This window comes from Pecten maximus, chromosome 7, assembly GCF_902652985.1.
Source record: "Pecten maximus chromosome 7, xPecMax1.1, whole genome shotgun sequence".
Taxonomy (NCBI): domain Eukaryota; kingdom Metazoa; phylum Mollusca; class Bivalvia; order Pectinida; family Pectinidae; genus Pecten; species Pecten maximus.
In genome coordinates, this window is record NC_047021.1 from 40,221,701 (window position 1) to 40,242,020 (window position 20,320).

A 20,320-nucleotide genomic window follows, 5' to 3' on the forward strand; every position below is an offset into this window, starting at 1 on the left:
AAAATATATCAAAATTTAGAATAAAAGGTTAATTTTATTGAAAAAATAATTAATTCCAAATCTTTGTTTTAAAAATTGTCTTCCACTAATCAGATAAGATTATTCTATATTTTTCTGCAAACAAGCCCCTGTCCAAAAACAAGCCCCCGTCCACAAAAACGCCCCTGTCCACAAACATTTAGCCCCTGTCCACAAACATTTAGCCCCTGTCCACAAACATTTAGCCCCTGTCCACAAATATTTAGCCCCTGTCCACAAACATTTAGCCCCTGTCCACAAATATTTAGCCCCTGTCCACAAACATTTAGCCCCTATCAACAAACAAGCCCCTGTTATCAAACAAGCCCCTGTCAACAAACAAGCCCCTGTCAACAAACAAGCCACTGTTAACAAACAAGCCCCTGTCAACAAACAAGCACCTGTCAACAAACAAGCCCCTGTCAACAAACAAGCCCCTGTCAACAAACAAGCCCCTGTTAACAAACAAGCACTTGTCAAATAACAAACCCCTGTTAATAAACAAGCCCCTGTCAACAAACAAGCCCCTGTCAACAAACAAGCCCCTGTCAACAAACAAGCCCCTGTTAACAAACAAGCCCCTGTCCACAAATACCCAGGCTCTTTCTCTTTTTTTGCAGAACTGTCAATTTCAATAAATGATAAGTAAGCTAAAAGTGGTTCAAAAATGAGCTCTCCTCAAATTAACTTTTACACTATTGGAAGGGGCTTTTTTGAGGATAAATATAGTACAAAAGTTTTACACTGGGGATCAGGGGCTTATTTGAGGATAGATATGGTACTTAACTATTACACTAGGGGAGGGCTAGGGGTGGGGCTTATTTGAGGATAAATATGGTACTTAACTTCTACACTAGGAGAGGGGGCTTATTTAAGGATAAATATGGTACTAAACTTCTACACTAGGAGAGGGGGCTTACTTGTAGATAAATATGGTACTAAACTTCTACACTAGGAGAGGGAGCTTATTTGTAGATAAATATGGTACTAAACTTCTACACTAGGAGAGGGAGCTTATTTGTGGATAAATATGGTACTAAACTTCTACACTAGGAGAGGGGGCTTATTTAAGGATAAATATGGTACTAAACTATTACACTAGGGGAGGGGCTTATTTGAGGATAATATAGTAGTTTCACAAACTTGGACACAGACATAAAATCTTGGCCGGTGGTAATTGATTTCTTCATATACCTTGGAATGTGATAAATAAAACCTGCTACAACAACTTCCATGTTAATTTAGATTAAGGTGTTATGCCCCCTGTCTGGAGCTCTCCCTGAGAAATTAATCACAGGCATCAATCGCATCACAGACTTAAAAAACATGTGTTTTACGATTTATTGAAAACAATTAAACCAGTATGACTGGAAAAATGATGTGGATTTAATTCAGATGTTTAAAGTACATTCTGACATACAAGATAATGAAAATGGCAGATTTACGAGATTACTGTGTAAATTCTGACAGACTTATACAGGCACAATAGGCCTCTTTATCTTTATACATGCATCAACATTATGGCAGGTGAATAGAATAGATTTGTGGCATGTTTCACAGGTTTCTGGGATAAATCATCAGATATGGCAATTGAAATATATCAAACTACTTTATCAATTTATAATCTGCTTGTTTACCATGATAAAACTGTACTTGTGAGATGTTTGAAATGAATTATCGTAACTAAAAACTGTTGAATATCATTTCTAAATATCAAATAAATTTATCATTTTTAGCTCACCTGGTCCGAAGGACCAAGGTGAGCTTATGCCATACCGTGGCGTCCGTCGTCCGTCATCCGTAGTCGTCCGTCTGTCGTCCGTCCGTCAACAATTAAATTATTTGACTTCTTCTTCATAACTGCTGATCGGAATTTGAACAAATTTGGTCAGAAGAATCCCTATGGGAAGGGGAATCAAAATTGTTCAAATGATGGGGCTGACCCCCTGGGGGCCTCTGGGGCGGGGCCAAAAGGGCTCATTTTGGCACTATTGATATAAACGACTTCTTCTCTGAAACCAAGCAATGGCTATCACTCATATTTGCCTGGTAGCATCACTATGGGGTGGGGATTCCAAATTGTACAAATGATGGGGCTGACCCCCCAGGGGCCTGAGGGGCGGGGCCAAATGTGGTCAATCTGGCTATATTGATATAAATGACTTCTTCTCTGAAACCAAGCAATGGCTATCACTCATATTTGCCTGGTAGCATCACTATGGGGTGGGGATTCAAAATTGTACAAATGATGGGGCTGACCCCCCAGGGGCCTGAGGGACAGGGCCAAATGTGGTCAATCTGGCTATATTGATATAAATGACTTCTTCTCAGAAACCAAACAATGGCTATCGCTCATATTTGCCTGGTAGCATCATTATGGGGTGGGGATTCAAAATTGTACAAATGATGGGGCTGACCCCCCAGGGGCCTGAAGGGTAGGACCGAATGTGGTCAATTTCGCTATATTGATATAAACGACTTCTTCTCTGACACCGAGCAATGCCTGTCGCTCATATTTGCCTGGTAGCATCACTATGTAGTGGGGATTCAAAATTGTACAAATGATGGGGCTGACCCCCCAGGGGCCTGAGGGGCGGGGCCAAATGTGGTCAATCGGGCTATATTCATATAATTGACTTCTTCTCTGGAACCAAACAATGGATATCTCTCATATTTTACTGGTAACATCACCTTGGGGTAGGAATTTGAAATTGTACAAATGACGGGGGCCGACCCCCTGGGGGCTGAGGGGCGGGGCCAAAAGGGGTAAGTTTTGCAGAATTAATATAAACGACTTCTGCTCTGAAACTAAGCAATGGATATCGCTTATATTTGCCTGGTAGCATCCCTATGGGGTGGGGATTCAAAATTGTACAAATTGGTGGGGCTGACCCCCAAGGGGCCTGAGGGGCGGGGCCAAAATTGGTCAATTTGTTTAAACAACTTCTTCTCTGAAACTAAGCAATGGATATTACTCACATTTGTATGGTAGCATGGTTATGGGGTGGGGATTCAAAATTGTACAAATGTTGGGGTTGACCCGGGCCGCCAGGGGGCTGAGGGGTGGGGCCAAAAGGGGTCAATTTGGCTTAATTGATTTAAACAACTTATTCTGTGAAACTTAGCAATGGTTTAACTGGTAGCATCCTATTGGAGTAGGGATTCAAAATTGTATAAAGGAAGGAGCTGACCCCCCCAGGGGGCAGAAGGCAGGGTCAAAAGGGGTCAATTAGTCTAAACAAGATCTTCTCTGAAACTAAGCATTGGATATCACTCACATTTGTGTGGTAGCATCCCTATGGGGTCGCGCCAAACGACAATTTCATTTCATGGATTAATTAATGCACTTTTTGGCATTTTTAGCCCACCATCATCAGATGGTGGGCTATTCAAATCGCCCTGCGTCCGTGGTCCGTCGTCCGTCCGTCCGTCCCTCCGTCCGTCCGTCCCTCCGTCCGTCCGTCCGTAAACAATTCTTGTTATCGCTATTTCTCAGAAACTGCTGAAGGGATCTTTCTCAAATTTCATATGTAGGTTCCCCTTGGTACCTAGTTATGCATATCGCATTTTGAGACCTATCGGAAAACAACATGGCCGACAGGCAGCCATCTTGGATTTTGACAATTGAAGTTTGTTATCGCTATTTCTCAGAAAGTACTGAAGGGATCTTTCTCAAATTTCAGATGTAGGTTCCCCTTGGTGTCTAGTTATGCATATTGCATTTTGAGACCAATCTGAAAACAACATGGCCGACAGGCAGCCATCTTGGATTTTGACAATTGAAGTTTGTTATCGCTATTTCTCAGAAAGTACTGAAGGGATCTTTCTCAAATTTCATATGTAGGTTCCCCTTGGTGCCTAGTTATCCATATCGCATTTTGAGACCAATCGCAAAACAACATGGCCGACAGGCAGCCATCTTGGATTTTGACAATTGAAGTTTGTTATTGCTATTTCTCAGAAAGTACTGAAGGGATCTTTCTCAAATTTCATATGTAGGTTCCCCTTGGTGCCTAGTTATGCATATCGCATTTTGAGACCAATCGCAAAACAACATGGCCGACAGGCAGCCATCTTGGATTTTGACAATTGAAGTTTGTTATTGCTATTTCTCAGAAAGTACTGAAGGGATCTTTCTCAAATTTCATATGTAGGTTCCCCTTGGTACCAAGTTATGCATATTGCATTTTGAGACCAATCAAAAAAACAACATGGCCGACAGGCAGCCATCTTGGATTTTGACAATTGAAGTTTGTTATCGCTATTTCTCAGAATGCACTGACGAGATCTTTCTCACATTTCATATGTAGCATCCCCTTGGTGCCTAGTTATGCATATTGCATTTTGGGACCAATCGCAAAACAACATGGCCGACAGGCAGCCATCTTGGATTTTGACAATTGAAGTTTGTTATTGCTATTTCTGAGAAAGTACTGAAGGGATCTTTCTCAAATTTCATATGTAGGTTCCCCTTGGTACCAAGTTATGCATATTGCATTTTGAGACCAATAAAAAAAACAACATGGCCGACAGGCAGCCATCTTGGATTTTGACAATTGAAGTTTGTTATCGCTATTTCTCAGAATGCACTGACGAGATCTTTCTCACATTTCATATGTAGCATCCCCTTGGTGCCTAGTTATGCATATTGCATTTTGGGACCAATCGCAAAACAACATGGCCGACAGGCAGCCATCTTGGATTTTGACAATTGAAGTTTGTTATTGCTATTTCTCAGAAAGTACTGAAGGGATCTTTCTCAAATTTCATATGTAGGTTCCCCTTGGTACCAAGTTATGCATATTGCATTTTGAGACCAATCAAAAAACAACATGGCCGACAGGCAGCCATCTTGGATTTTGACAATTGAAGTTTGTTATTGCTATTTCTCAGAATGCACTGACAAGATCTTTCTCACATTTCATATGTAGCATCCCCTTGGTGCCTAGTTATGCATATTGCATTTTGGGACCAATCGCAAAACAACATGGCCGACAGGCAGCCATCTTGGATTTTGACAATTGAAGTTTGTTATTGCTATTTCTCAGAAAGTACTAAAGGGATCTTTCTCAAATTTCAGATGTAGGTTCCCCTTGGTGTCTAGTTATGCATATTGCATTTTGAGACCAATCTGAAAACAACATGGCCGACAGGCAGCCATCTTGGATTTTGACAATTGAAGTTTGTTATCGCTATTTCTCAGAAAGTACTGAAGGGATCTTTCTCAAATTTCATATGTAGGTTCCCCTTGGTGCCTAGTTATCCATATCGCATTTTGAGACCAATCGCAAAACAACATGGCCGACAGGCAGCCATCTTGGATTTTGACAATTGAAGTTTGTTATTGCTATTTCTCAGAAAGTACTGAAGGGATCTTTCTCAAATTTCATATGTAGGTTCCCCTTGGTGCCTAGTTATGCATATCGCATTTTGAGACCAATCGCAAAACAACATGGCCGACAGGCAGCCATCTTGGATTTTGACAATTGAAGTTTGTTATTGCTATTTCTCAGAAAGTACTGAAGGGATCTTTCTCAAATTTCATATGTAGGTTCCCCTTGGTACCAAGTTATGCATATTGCATTTTGAGACCAATCAAAAAAACAACATGGCCGACAGGCAGCCATCTTGGATTTTGACAATTGAAGTTTGTTATCGCTATTTCTCAGAATGCACTGACGAGATCTTTCTCACATTTCATATGTAGCATCCCCTTGGTGCCTAGTTATGCATATTGCATTTTGGGACCAATCGCAAAACAACATGGCCGACAGGCAGCCATCTTGGATTTTGACAATTGAAGTTTGTTATTGCTATTTCTGAGAAAGTACTGAAGGGATCTTTCTCAAATTTCATATGTAGGTTCCCCTTGGTACCAAGTTATGCATATTGCATTTTGAGACCAATAAAAAAAACAACATGGCCGACAGGCAGCCATCTTGGATTTTGACAATTGAAGTTTGTTATCGCTATTTCTCAGAATGCACTGACGAGATCTTTCTCACATTTCATATGTAGCATCCCCTTGGTGCCTAGTTATGCATATTGCATTTTGGGACCAATCGCAAAACAACATGGCCGACAGGCAGCCATCTTGGATTTTGACAATTGAAGTTTGTTATTGCTATTTCTCAGAAAGTACTGAAGGGATCTTTCTCAAATTTCATATGTAGGTTCCCCTTGGTACCAAGTTATGCATATTGCATTTTGAGACCAATCAAAAAAACAACATGGCCGACAGGCAGCCATCTTGGATTTTGACAATTGAAGTTTGTTATTGCTATTTCTCAGAATGCACTGACAAGATCTTTCTCACATTTCATATGTAGCATCCCCTTGGTGCCTAGTTATGCATATTGCATTTTGGGACCAATCGCAAAACAACATGGCCGACAGGCAGCCATCTTGGATTTTGACAATTGAAGTTTGTTATTGCTATTTCTCAGAAAGTACTGAAGGGATCTTTCTCAAATTTCAGATGTAGGTTCCCCTTGGTGTCTAGTTATGCATATTGCATTTTGAGACCAATCTGAAAACAACATGGCCGACAGGCAGCCATCTTGGATTTTGACAATTGAAGTTTGTTATCGCTATTTCTCAGAAAGTACTGAAGGGATCTTTCTCAAATTTCATATGTAGGTTCCCCTTGGTGCCTAGTTATCCATATCGCATTTTGAGACCAATCGCAAAACAACATGGCCGACAGGCAGCCATCTTGGATTTTGACAATTGAAGTTTGTTATTGCTATTTCTCAGAAAGTACTGAAGGGATCTTTCTCAAATTTCATATGTAGGTTCCCCTTGGTGCCTAGTTATGCATATCGCATTTTGAGACCAATCGCAAAACAACATGGCCGACAGGCAGCCATCTTGGATTTTGACAATTGAAGTTTGTTATTGCTATTTCTCAGAAAGTACTGAAGGGATCTTTCTCAAATTTCATATGTAGGTTCCCCTTGGTACCAAGTTATGCATATTGCATTTTGAGACCAATCAAAAAAACAACATGGCCGACAGGCAGCCATCTTGGATTTTGACAATTGAAGTTTGTTATCGCTATTTCTCAGAATGCACTGACGAGATCTTTCTCACATTTCATATGTAGCATCCCCTTGGTGCCTAGTTATGCATATTGCATTTTGGGACCAATCGCAAAACAACATGGCCGACAGGCAGCCATCTTGGATTTTGACAATTGAAGTTTGTTATTGCTATTTCTGAGAAAGTACTGAAGGGATCTTTCTCAAATTTCATATGTAGGTTCCCCTTGGTACCAAGTTATGCATATTGCATTTTGAGACCAATAAAAAAAAACAACATGGCCGACAGGCAGCCATCTTGGATTTTGACAATTGAAGTTTGTTATCGCTATTTCTCAGAATGCACTGACGAGATCTTTCTCACATTTCATATGTAGCATCCCCTTGGTGCCTAGTTATGCATATTGCATTTTGGGACCAATCGCAAAACAACATGGCCGACAGGCAGCCATCTTGGATTTTGACAATTGAAGTTTGTTATTGCTATTTCTCAGAAAGTACTGAAGGGATCTTTCTCAAATTTCATATGTAGGTTCCCCTTGGTACCAAGTTATGCATATTGCATTTTGAGACCAATCAAAAAAACAACATGGCCGACAGGCAGCCATCTTGGATTTTGACAATTGAAGTTTGTTATTGCTATTTCTCAGAATGCACTGACAAGATCTTTCTCATATTTCGTATGTAGCATCCCCTTGGTGCCTAGTTATGCATATTGCATTTTGGGACCAATCGCAAAACAACATGGCCGACAGGCAGCCATCTTGGATTTTGACAATTGAAGTTTGTTATTGCTATTTCTCAGAAAGTACTGAAGGGATCTTTCTCAAATTTCATATGTAGGTTCCCCTTGGTACCAAGTTATGCATATTGCATTTTGAGACCAATCAAAAAAACAACATGGCCGACAGGCAGCCATCTTGGATTTTGACAATTGAAGTTTGTTATTGCTATTTCTCAGAATGCACTGACGAGATCTTTCTCACATTTCATATGTAGCATCCCCTTGGTGCCTAGTTATGCATAAAGCATTTTGGGACCAATCGGAAAACAACATGGCCGACAGGCAGCCATCTTGGATTTTGACAATTGAAGTTTGTTATTGCTATTTCTCAGAAAGTACTGAAGGGATCGTTCTCAAATTTCATATGTAGGTTCCCCTTGGTACCAAGTTATGCATATTGCATTTTGAGACGAATCGGAAAACAACATGGCCGACAGGCAGCCATCTTGGATTTTGACAATTGAAGTTTGTTATCGCTATTTCTCAGAAAGTAATGAAGGGATCGTTCTCAAACTTCATATGTAGGTTTCACTCGGTGCCTAGTTATGCATATTGCATTTTGAGACCAGTCAGAAAACAACCTGGCCGACAGGCAGCCATCTTGTATTTTGACAATTGAAGTTTGTTATCGCTATTTTACAGAAGGTACTGAAGGGATCTTTCTCAAATTTCATATGTAGGTTCCCCTTGGTCCCTGGTGTTGCATTTTGGGACCAATCCGAAAACAACATGGCCGACAGACAGCCATTATCGCTAAATCTTAAATTTTATATATAGGTTTCCCTTGTTTGAAAAGTACTAGAGGGCTGTTTCTGAATTTACACAGATTAGTAAGACTTAGAGGAAGGGAAAAGTAGAGAAAAGATCAATCTGACATGGAACCTATAAAGATCATTCAATGGTGGGCGCCAAGATCCCTCTGGGATCTCTTGTTAGTATTAAAATAAAACCAATGTACATGTACCCATATAAAATGCTTATGATATATATTGACATAGCAATACCAACGACAAATATACTTAAGCATCATTCAGATCATATCTCATGAAACCAGGTGAGCGATACAGGCCCTCTGGGCCTCTTGTATTAATATAAAATCTGCTTGTTTACCATGATAAAACTGTCCGTGTGAGATTTTTGAAATGAAATATTGTAACTAAAGACTTTGGAATATCATTTCTAAAGCAAACACTACCCAATAATTTGCAGCTAGATGTTTTTAAAAGCTTAATTGATATACATGTGCCTCGATCGGGTATTAAAAAGTTTAATAAGCTAGGTATTTTCTTCATTTTGGACAATACATACACAGGTCATGTAAACTTACTACCTTTAAAGGAGTTCATGAACATTTTGAATTATTTCCCAAAATATATATGTACTGCATTATAAAAAATAACAGCTGAACTGAAGATTTTAAACTCCCTGCTTTATGATAAAATGTTCGAAGGATCAAATATATACATAAGATATATACATGTATATGTATATCTATATATTTACATTTGTTTCATGTTTTATGTATGTGATCGTTTGTAATTTACTTATGTCTTTATAAAGGGGCAGATTGCCTTGAAAATTTGACATTTTACTTATCTGTACTGTCGTTATTACTACACGACCTATTTCTAGTAACACTTTATCACTAGCCCTCCACCTCTGGGTTGCGAGTTCGAAACCTATGTGGGGCAGTTGCCAGGTACTGACCGTAGGCGGGTGGTTTTTTCAGGGTACTCCGGCTTTCCTCCACCTCCAAAACCTGGCACGTCCTTAAATGACCCTGGCTGTTAATGGGACATTAAACAAAAACAAAGATGATAGATGGACAAACAAACTGAAGCGAGAAATGGAAATCTTCTACATTGGAGATACAAAACCCCGCACTGATTACTACATTAAGTACATTGATTTACACAATTTGCCACTTAGCAGGTACATACTTCAGTTCAAAAGAGGTCTTCTGAGTGTTTCAGGGTCAAGAGAAGGAAACAGTAGAAATAGATAATCATTGTTCACTAGATAGGCCTAGCTAGTGTAGTTCAATTGCTGTTAGCTCAACTTCAGTCAGGGTCACAGACATGCTTGCACTCCACATGGACCAGACCCTGTTTTTTTTGTATGGAGCACTAACTGTCATTTATAGCAGTTTGGGAGAACAGATATCCCTGTACTTTATAAACATCTGTTTGTCATATTTCCTCCGTGCCATTAATCATCGGATATATATCCATCTGTTCGTTCCTTTTCTTGACCTTCTTAATCTTTTAAGTGAAGAATTTAAACGGAATTGAATTAATATGGCTACCTGTTTGAATTGGCCACTCACTCTCCTTATGTTAATTTAAAGATTTTGACAACTGGTAGTTTAACTTTATAAATGTGAAGAATGTGAGGAGAATGGTCCCGTTCTGTGAATATACAGGATATTTAACAGTGTCTTCAGTAATACCAAATATATTTCACGAGTGTGGCTTATATTTTGATATTTTTCATGAGTGCCTAGCACAAAATAAGCAGCAAAATATACCAAGGCAGCTCAATCTCTCCCAGAATTCATTGTGGTACGTCCCCTGTCAATGGCTCACGAATGTATGCCAAATTGTGATATTATGTATTCTATCTTGCATTATGACATCATATAACATGACGGAGAGCTATAATGCAAATCTTAATTTTCCCCATTGTTGTTTGTGAGCAGTGTTCTGATTGGTCAAATCAGAAAAAGGTGATACTTTTCACTAGTGAAAAATATCAAAAAAAGTGAATTTTTATAGAATAAATAATTTTCGATATTTTATTGTTAAAATGTACTAAATATTCTATCTTTGAATAGCATTGTCAATCATTTACAACATTAAAGTTACTTTGATGTTAATTTTAAATAACCTAGTACTGCTGAATGCAACCTTTGAACCAATTAATCGTATGATGGCAAATTAAACAAATTTATTTGTGTCGTGTTCGACGATAACACACCGAAAAAAAAAAGTTTAAAAATGTCAATAACATACTGATGTATTATTTCTACAGATGCAGTTCTGTAGAATTCATTTTCTTCTAGTCTTACAAATAATTTCCTATGATCTTCAATTTCACCTGTGACTTGATTAAAGTTTCACTTTAATTCTCGCAAAGATACACAGACCTTTTAGGCACTGCAAGCAATATCCAACCTAAAATAGACTTGTGCACTTTAAAATTATTTTTTTAGCATCGCTAAATCTCATTTGGTTTGTTGTTCTAATCAATAGATTGAATGTACTTTAAAAAGTGAAATATTCCTCATTCGGTAGTTTGATGTGCTATGTTGTCTTATGCAAGAGATTAATAGGATTTCTCGCCCTTAAGTGAAGTAGATAGAGATCATTCAACCCAAAGATCAGATTTTAAAAAGTTTAGTATGAGGCTGTGCCAATTGCGAGACTAAAAATCCCAACGGTTGAGAATATATCTGTCTACATCACACAGGGTCGAGATACGTGATTATTTTTCTCCTGCACTTAAAGAACATGTCTATTTGAAGTCATCATCAGTAATCCAGAGTCCCGATGGTATCGCTGTCCGTGAGCGTCAGGATCATGGGCGACTGATGATGACCCGACGTAAGGAAATACCAATTTGTCTTTTCCCTACTAGAAATGAGAAGGTAGCTGGTTAAATATGTCTGAATAATAGAAATTTTCATCACACTTGGGGGTGAGACAGGGGAATCTCAACCCGAGGGGAAGATTCTTATGTTCCCAAACACAATACTTGCTGAGTGTTTGGCAGCTTAAGAATCTTTACCCGAGGGTTGAGATCCCCGTCACTGGTAGTAGAAAGCTATTTTGCAAAAGATTTACAAAAGAAGGGTATTTTTGGACAGCCTTTCACTATATATAGAATTTTATATCAGGTTATATCAATTAAAGGGGCAAAACTCACAGGAAAATGTTTATCAAAATAGGAAAAAATATGCAAAAGTACAGCTAATGTACTAAAAAAAAATTCAGATAGACTCAATGTAAGGGGCATAACTCCCAAAAAAATCTTTAAAATCATTGAAAAATAAATCACAAGCATACAATATCTAAAAACTTACAGGACAAACTTCAATCTACGTAAGGACAGACAGATGGACAGACAGGTATTTTGATTCTATCTGTTACTACTAAATTTATGCTACTGATGCTGAATTTGATTATGTTTATGCTTCAGCAGCACTGCATCAGCTAAGAAATTACTTCATCTTTTCTTTGTAACCCTGAAACCCTACCTGCATGTTTTTTCTGCTGAATGCAAAGTTGTAAATGCCATTTTAAGTTTCAGTGACTTTAAAATTAAATTGTTTCATCACCATGTATATTTAAAGTTAAGAATTATTTTGTCTGGGTAACTTTCTAAAATGGTAATTGTTGAGTTAATTAATTCAGAATCAGTTCATACTTCAGTGACCTGGGTGATCATCAAATGGTTTAATCTCACATACCAGGTAGAGAAATGTTTGTCTGGGTGTTAACACACAGTTACAGTTGTACATCTGTTTTTATTTCTCTATTTCTCACTTAAGTGACTGGGTTAAGGGTAGTAACTAAGTCACACTTGATGAATTTGAATTTTTTTCCCTAAACTTTAAAAGTTTTAAAATGTACATACAAAAATACAAGTCGTATTTTGGACCATTACTTGATTCTGTTTTTATAGATAGGAATATAACTTATAATAGACAATTATAATAGACGAATTGTATTACCCTCATCACCATATAAAATTCACAAAAAAAAAAAAAAAAAAAAAAATCAATGGGTCTGTATCACCTCAGCTGATTCAGCAACTTCAAAGTTGATCTAGGTCATTTCTGCAGATACTATACTGATTAGCACTTTATTTAGATATCGGCGTAGGTGAGGTTTATTCATGTCAATGAATTTTCTGGTCCTTTATTCCAGCATACTATTGGCCTATTGTTAATATCATGTATCAGAGTCTCTTGGTTAACATTTCAAGAAATCATAGTTTAAAGATTACAGCCTTTTTTGCCCCTGTGACCTTGAATGTAGGTCAAGTCATTCATTTAAACAAACTTGGTAGCCCTTCATCTAAGCATGCTACATGCCCAAGATCATGTCCCTGGGCCTCTTGGTTATTGAGAATATGTTGTTTAAAACTCTTTGCCTATTTGACCCCTGTGACCTTGGCTGTATGTCAAGGTCATTCATTTGAACAATGTAGCTTTTCATCCAAGCATGCATGCTACAGGCCCAATATCAAGTCCCTGTGCCTCTGAGTTATTGAGAAGTAATCATTTTAATATTTCAGCCTATTTGACCCCTGTGACCTTTAATCTAGGTCGAGGTCATTCATTTAAACAAGCTTGGTAGTTCTTCACCCCAGCATGCAACAGACCCAATATCGACTCCCTGGGCCTCTTGGTTATTGAGAAGAAATTGTGAAAAGGAAAAAGTTGATGCTGGACAGACGGACGCTGCACGTGAGAGAGTGAGCTAAAAAAACTGACACCAAGAAAGCAAAGAACAAGGGTTGTAAGATCACATTTGTTTATTAAATTTTTATTACAATATAAATTCTAAAAATGGAATACTCTCACTAATTCTATCACAGCATTGCCCTACAACATTGTAAGATATTGAAAAATCCATATAGACCTTTTGCAAAATGATTTCTCCATTGAATAGGATAAAAAAATCTCTTAGAATGCTGTTTAAAGAATTTATTTTAATATCATAAATATATTCATTTGATTCCACAAATATCTATACATACAAGTTAAAAGAAAATATTCTTCAGTTAACATGGACGGAATTTTTCACAGAAAATGTCAAAAGTAACTATCTGTTTATAGAAATAACTATTTAACAAAATTCTTTATGAAACTAGCACTAATATGTAGTAATTATTTATGTAAATATTCCCATGGTTACAGAAAATTTCACTGGCAACATATTTCAGGTAATTAGTTTCCATGGCAACCACTTCACATAGTGGTTCATTTCTATTTCCATTGTTACAGAATATGTTTCGTAAAAAGAAATATCAAGAACTTACATCAAAAGTCACCATGCAGTCACCAGTTTGGGTCATAGTTAAATGCAAAATCGAGAGAGCTTTAAGATATATAACAGAATTGTACAAAACTGCATCTGAAATAATGGTCTGAATCTTGGCAAAAGAAAAAATAATCAAAATAATAACATGTTAGGCCATACCATTATGTAAATCTGTGTCAGTATTTAATGCTTAGGTTATTTAAATTACTGTTAAGAAAAATAATCAAAACAAGCAATACATTTTTTAGGCCTTAGGAAAACTGGGAGAAATATTGATGGAATGGAAAATTTTCTGGTACAATTGAAAATAGTAATTTCAAGCTATTTTCAAGATTTTGAAAATTCTTTTGTTGGAAAATAAATACCCGTACCCTTATTTTTCATACAGTGTTTAGAAGGTTATGAATATTAAAATATGAAATGAATATTCATAAACTATGCTAGAAAATGTTGAATATTCATTAGATAAATTGAATATATTAACTATGGATATTTTCTACACATTTAACCAAAGCACCAATGTAAACACTACTAAGGAATGTTGGAAAAATATTCCTGTTTACACAAACAGTTGAGTGCAAAAACAGGGTTTTTTCTTATCAGTTAATTCTCAAAAGAAAAAAATGCATACATAAACAAACATGACATTAATCTAGGACAACAAAACAATATTTCATTTTCAATTTCATTTCAACAAATTTTATTGTTTAGAAAATTACTGGATACTATTAGAAACGATTACGAACAAACCTCACATAGTCACGATACTTCTGGAGAAAAAAGAATTTTAAAACATTTAATTTGTCATAGACACAAAAAGGCACAATCTTTGAGAAAGTTCTACTGTAATCTATAACACGGTAACATTTTCATGGAATATCTAAGTACGATGTATTTCCTTATACCCCACTTATAAAAATTGAACATTTCTATCAAAACTACTTCACTCTCTCTCTCTCTCTAGCTATTGCATGCAAGTAATAAAATAATGTATTTACATATATACAAACATGTTTATTATTGTATCATACTATGAATTAATTAAGATGAAAAAGTAAAGTTGCATTTGGACAAAACTCTAAAAAGCAACTTTATAAAAGTCACAAACAAGAATCTTGTTCAGTAAAATACAATGCAATTAATTTTTACTTATGTTTGTAATTTTCAAATTTTATCAGTCTCACAGAGGTCAAAAGTCAAAGTAACAGATCAAATGTAACAAGTTTGGTTAAATAAATTGTCTGACAGAAAGATCAGAAATACAAAATATTTTTGTATATAATCTGTACTGTTGCTTTGGTCAACATAACAGATCATTTTATTGTGTACAGAAATTGACTGGATACTTCTTGTTGCATTCTTGGCTGAGAACATTTCGAGTTATCAGTGCTGAATTCGAAGGTATCCTCCATTTTATTTTCCTAATTCGTGCAGTGCACCTCATCTCTTCATCTCATCCAGTCACAATATTTCACAAAAGTTTTCATCGTGGTCCACACAAAATACTTAGTAAATGATATATATGATTATATATATCAGATATAAAATTTTTGCAGTTAATGTGTTTGACCAGTATGGAACATTATCATGGCCAGTCTATGATTTCAATATCCCAAACCAGCAGGAGTTACTTCCCTTTAAGTAGTATCTATGGCTAAGTTTTAATGCGTCAAACAAGTTTATATGAAATATATTCTCGCATTTGAAAATCTCAACTTATCACCTTTGTTTCAAAGTAGTCGCAGTTATCTCCTTTGCTTCATAAAAAATCTTTCCATCAAACAACTTGGGCACAGACTGAATTCAGCAGAAGTCACATGTACAAGAATTTCAAAACTCTTGTTTCACTTATCAGACGATGACCATGAATGATGTCCCTTGTCCTGTAATCAGTAGGCAGTTTCCTTTGGACGACTACTATCTAACTGTAATTTCTCCAGTTGTACGATTGTATTCTCATTGTCCAGCTCAAGTTCATTCATCAGCTGTTCGGCGATTCTACTCCGCAGTCGACTGTGCACCTAAAAATTCATGAATGGATAGAAAGATTAATTTTCAAATAAATTTTTGTCATATTAAATATTAGTTGGAAATTACAATGAATGGTTGGAAGTTACAATGAATATCTGGGGGAGGGGGGGTGGGAGTGGGAGGGGGAGGGGAGGGGAGGGGGTGTGGGAGGGGGAGGGAGTTGAAATCTCTGTAGGAATTCAGTATTTTTAACAGATGGGATTACTGGTGGGAACAGAAATATTGTAAATGAAGTTTATAAAGTTATGTGGGGTTGTGTGTTGACTGTCAGGTACAGATTAATGTCAGGGAAAGGCATGCAAGGGAACTCAAACTTGGTAAAATTATTAACAATATTATCAATAGATTGATAACAGGTTGTACATCACAGTCCATTGGTCAATATGTAAATTTTGTGTACATTGTATTTGGAATTAACCTCACTGTTAAATTAAGATCTTCCCTCACCACCCTCACTGTTAAATCAAGGTCTTGCCTCACCACCCTCACTGTTAAATCCAGATCTTCCCTCACCACCCTCACTGTTAAATCTAGATCTTCCCTCACCACCCTTCACTATTAAATCAAGATCTTCCCTCACCACCCTCACTGTTAAATCTAGATCTTCCCTCACCACCCTCGCTGTTAAATCTAGATCTTCCCTCACCACCCTCGCTGTTAAATCTAGATCTTCCTTCACCATCCTAACTGTTAAATCTAGATCTTCCCTCACCACCCTCGCTGTTAAATCTAGATCTTCCCTCACCAACCTCACTGTTAAATCAAGGTCTTGCCTCACCACCCTTCACTATTAAATCTAGATCTTCCCTTACCACCCTCAATGTTAAATCTAGACTACCCAACCTTCTCTCACAACCCTCAATGTTAAATCTAGACTTCTAAGCCCATCCCTTGACACCCTCAATGTAAATCTAGATATCCCCAGCCCATTCCTCACCACCCTCCGTGTTAAATCTAGATATCCCCAGACCATCCCTCACCACCCTGTGTTTAATCTAGATATCCCCAGCCCATCCCTCACCACCCTCCGTGTTAAATCTAGATATCCCCAGCCCACCCCTCACCACACTCAGTGTTAAATCTAGATATCCCCAGCCATCCCTCACCACCCTCTGTGTTTAATCTAGATATCCCCAGCCCATCCCTCACCACCCTCTGTGTTAATTTAGATCTTCTGAACCCATCCCTCACCACCCTTAGTGTGGAATCTAGATATCCCCAGCCCATCCCTCACCACCCTCCGTGTTAAATCTAGATATCCACAGCCCATCCCTCACCACCCTCTGTGTTAAATCTAGATATCCCCAGACCATCCCTCACCACCCTCAAGTGTTAAATCTAGATATCCCCAGCCTATCCCTCACCACGCTCCATGTTTAATCTAGATATCCCCAGACCATCCCTCACCACCCTCTGTGTTTAATCTAGATATCCCCAGCCCATCCCTCACCACCCTATGTGTTAATTTAGATCTTCTGAACCCATCCCTCACCACCCTCAGTGTTGAATCTAGATATCCACAGCCCATCCCTCACCACCCTCAGTGTTAATTTAGATCTTCTGAACCCATCCCTCACTACCCTCAGTGTTGAATCTAGATATCCCCAGCCCACCCCTCCCCACCCTCCATGTTAAATCTAGATATCCCCAGCCCATCCCTCACCACCCTCCGTGTTAAATCTAGATATCCCCAGCCCACCCCTCACCCGTTACCACCCTTAATGTTTAATCTAGATCTACTGAACCCATCCTTCACCACTTTCAATTTTCAAGCTTGTTCCTCACACTTTTATCTAAGTGGACAACTTTTAGTTAACCTTATTTAATTAACAAACATAATTAACATAAAACTTCAACTTGAATAATTTTTTTTATGTCAACAAAATTAAAAGAAGAAAAAAAAAACCACAAAAAACCAACAAGAACATGAAAAACATCAAACTTTAAATAAAAACAGTCTGGAACATAAAAATCAAACTTTATCTAACTTACTCCACACCGTTTATCTGTGTGCCTGGAATTTCAGGTACCAACAAAATATATATATAATAGCAATTCAAGTAAAAGATCTCCCTGACTTATTCCATCATAAAAGTCAAAGTGGATAAATAGCTAAAACACACAATATGATTTGATTAGTATTACTTGTGATTTTCGGTCAATCAAACCAAGGCCAAAACACAAATTTTAGTTTGTTAATATTGATAACATTGGAAACTTTGGTTAATGACAGAAAAGATGAAACATTCAGGATTCTATTTCTCATTCAGGTAGATATTTACAGAATGATACTGTGAATCATTTTATTTTTCATAGAGTCAATCCTCGAATACATACATATAGAGAATCATAGAACTTAGCCTGCTAATTAAGGTAAATAGGAAATTTTGGTTAATGACAGAAAAGATGGAAACATTCAAGATTCTATTTCTCATTCAGATATATTTTCAGAACGATATTGTGATGATTTTTTTTTTTTTTTTCGTAGTGTCAATCCTTCAATACATACATATACATGTATAGAATCATAGAACCTAGCCAACTAATTAGGTAAATTGGAAACTTCGGTTAATGACAGAAAAGATGGAAACATCCAAGATTCTATTTCTCATTCAGGTATATTTACAAAACAATATTGCGAATAATTTTTTTTTTTTTCGATTTGTCAATCCTTCAATACATACATATATAGAACTGTAGAACCTAGCCTGCTAATTTAGGTAAATTAGAGGTAATACAATATAATTTTATCCAAATCATGAAATATACAAGAATTAATAATAACAAAGCAATATTTTTTTTTGTTATTTGTGATATAATATAATATCCACTTCTGTGTCTATTTTCCTTGAGTCATGATTTGGTTCAAAACAATCTCACCACAAACAGGTATGTAAATGCATATATGCAAACCCATGCCAATATAATTATTTTATATGCGATACAATTAACATATTTCTGTTGAGATGAATCTTGAAATTCATGAACCCAGAAATCAGATGTATAAAAAGTCAATATTTGATAAATTTGAATTTGTAAGAAATGTATGAAAAAAAAAAGACCTGAATTCCTAACATTCCTCAAATCCATCTTGTATAATTTTCATGTAAAATGTAAAATTACATATTTGGTAAATTAAGTACTGTCCTAGAGTAGGGTACCATGCATATATGTAAAATATACATGTATAATATATATATATTTATATACAGAAACATTTCATCATCCCACACAGTATAGATTTCACACATCACACGAAGTGAGACCATACCACTTGTTTCATGTACGACTATAAAAAAATAAATAGATAAATAAAAATATAAATAACCACAGTTGTATAAGAACGTAAATCTTATTTTCTAGGCAGGACCTGTCCCCTAAACTCTGTAATCTGTAATCATCCAGCAGTAAGATCAGCCTCTGAATCAAAATCTGAGGGAGTGGGCTTATTACAGGACAAAGCAATAGCATTTGTTGGTATTTACTGAACAAAAATGTAAAGTACGGGTGGGCTTATTACTGGGCATGGACTTATTACTGGGTAAAAACAGCAATACACCCAAAATAAATCTACAAAAATCAATACACATTTTTGAAAATTTATAACTTCTAATTCATAATGCATATTAAAGTATTTCTGATGTTTTTCTTTTAATTGTTTTTTCGTTAATAATTTGTACATACTGAAATAAGATCCCTATATGCATGTTATTTTGAATATCCTTTAAAATACAACTCAGTTTGTATACAGATTTGGCATCAAATTACCTTAAATATAAAAAGAAAAAATTTCTACCCAGTAACAGGAAAACATCTTAATTGCTTACAGTTTTGGGTCGCTGTATAGACTTCTTGTCAATGTTGTTGTGATCAAACGTCGATGGTGGGACGGCGGTCAAGCTTCTGTGACCGGCAGGCCAGGACACAGGTGGAGGCCAGACTCCAGAGGAAGTCGGAGTGCCCCGACTGGACATTCGACTCCGCGCTGTACCATAGGCAGACTGCGCTCTTTTGGAGTTATTTGACTTCACTGTAAATCAGAAACGAAAGGGACGATTTAGTTTTATACTTTTGGTAATACAGACTGTGGTCAGCTAGAATCTGAGTGACCCTGGTCAGTATTGGTCTTGTAAATGAAAAGAATAGAGTATATCAATGGCAAATGTTTCTGACAATGCCATTTTGACATAAATAACAGGTCCCATGGGCCTTAAAAGTCACCAGAGTTTTGATATGTACACACAGTTTTTTTGTTTTTTTTTAAATTAAGATTTCAACACATTTGAATCTGTGACCTAGAAAGTTGGGCAAGGTTGTTCATTTGAACAAACATAAAATAATGATGCAAGATTTGACAATATTTAGACCTCTTTCTGTATTCTGATTGAATTAGGTATTGA

At 36.9% G+C, this 20,320-nt stretch overlaps 1 protein-coding gene across 1 annotated transcript in view; it reads right to left on the minus strand.

The window, feature by feature from the left end:
- Positions 1-13,362: 13,362 nt before the first annotated feature.
- LOC117330838 overlaps positions 13,363-20,320 on the minus strand; it is a 46,721-nt gene continuing 39,763 nt past the window's right edge. Inside the window, exons 44-46 of the mRNA XM_033889362.1 lie at positions 19,748-19,950; positions 19,192-19,209; positions 13,363-15,910 (exon numbers count right to left, since the gene is read on the minus strand). Of these exons, the coding sequence (XP_033745253.1) occupies positions 15,779-15,910; positions 19,192-19,209; positions 19,748-19,950 (353 nt within the window). The 3' untranslated portion in view covers positions 13,363-15,778. The remainder of the gene's footprint in view (positions 15,911-19,191; positions 19,210-19,747; positions 19,951-20,320) is intronic.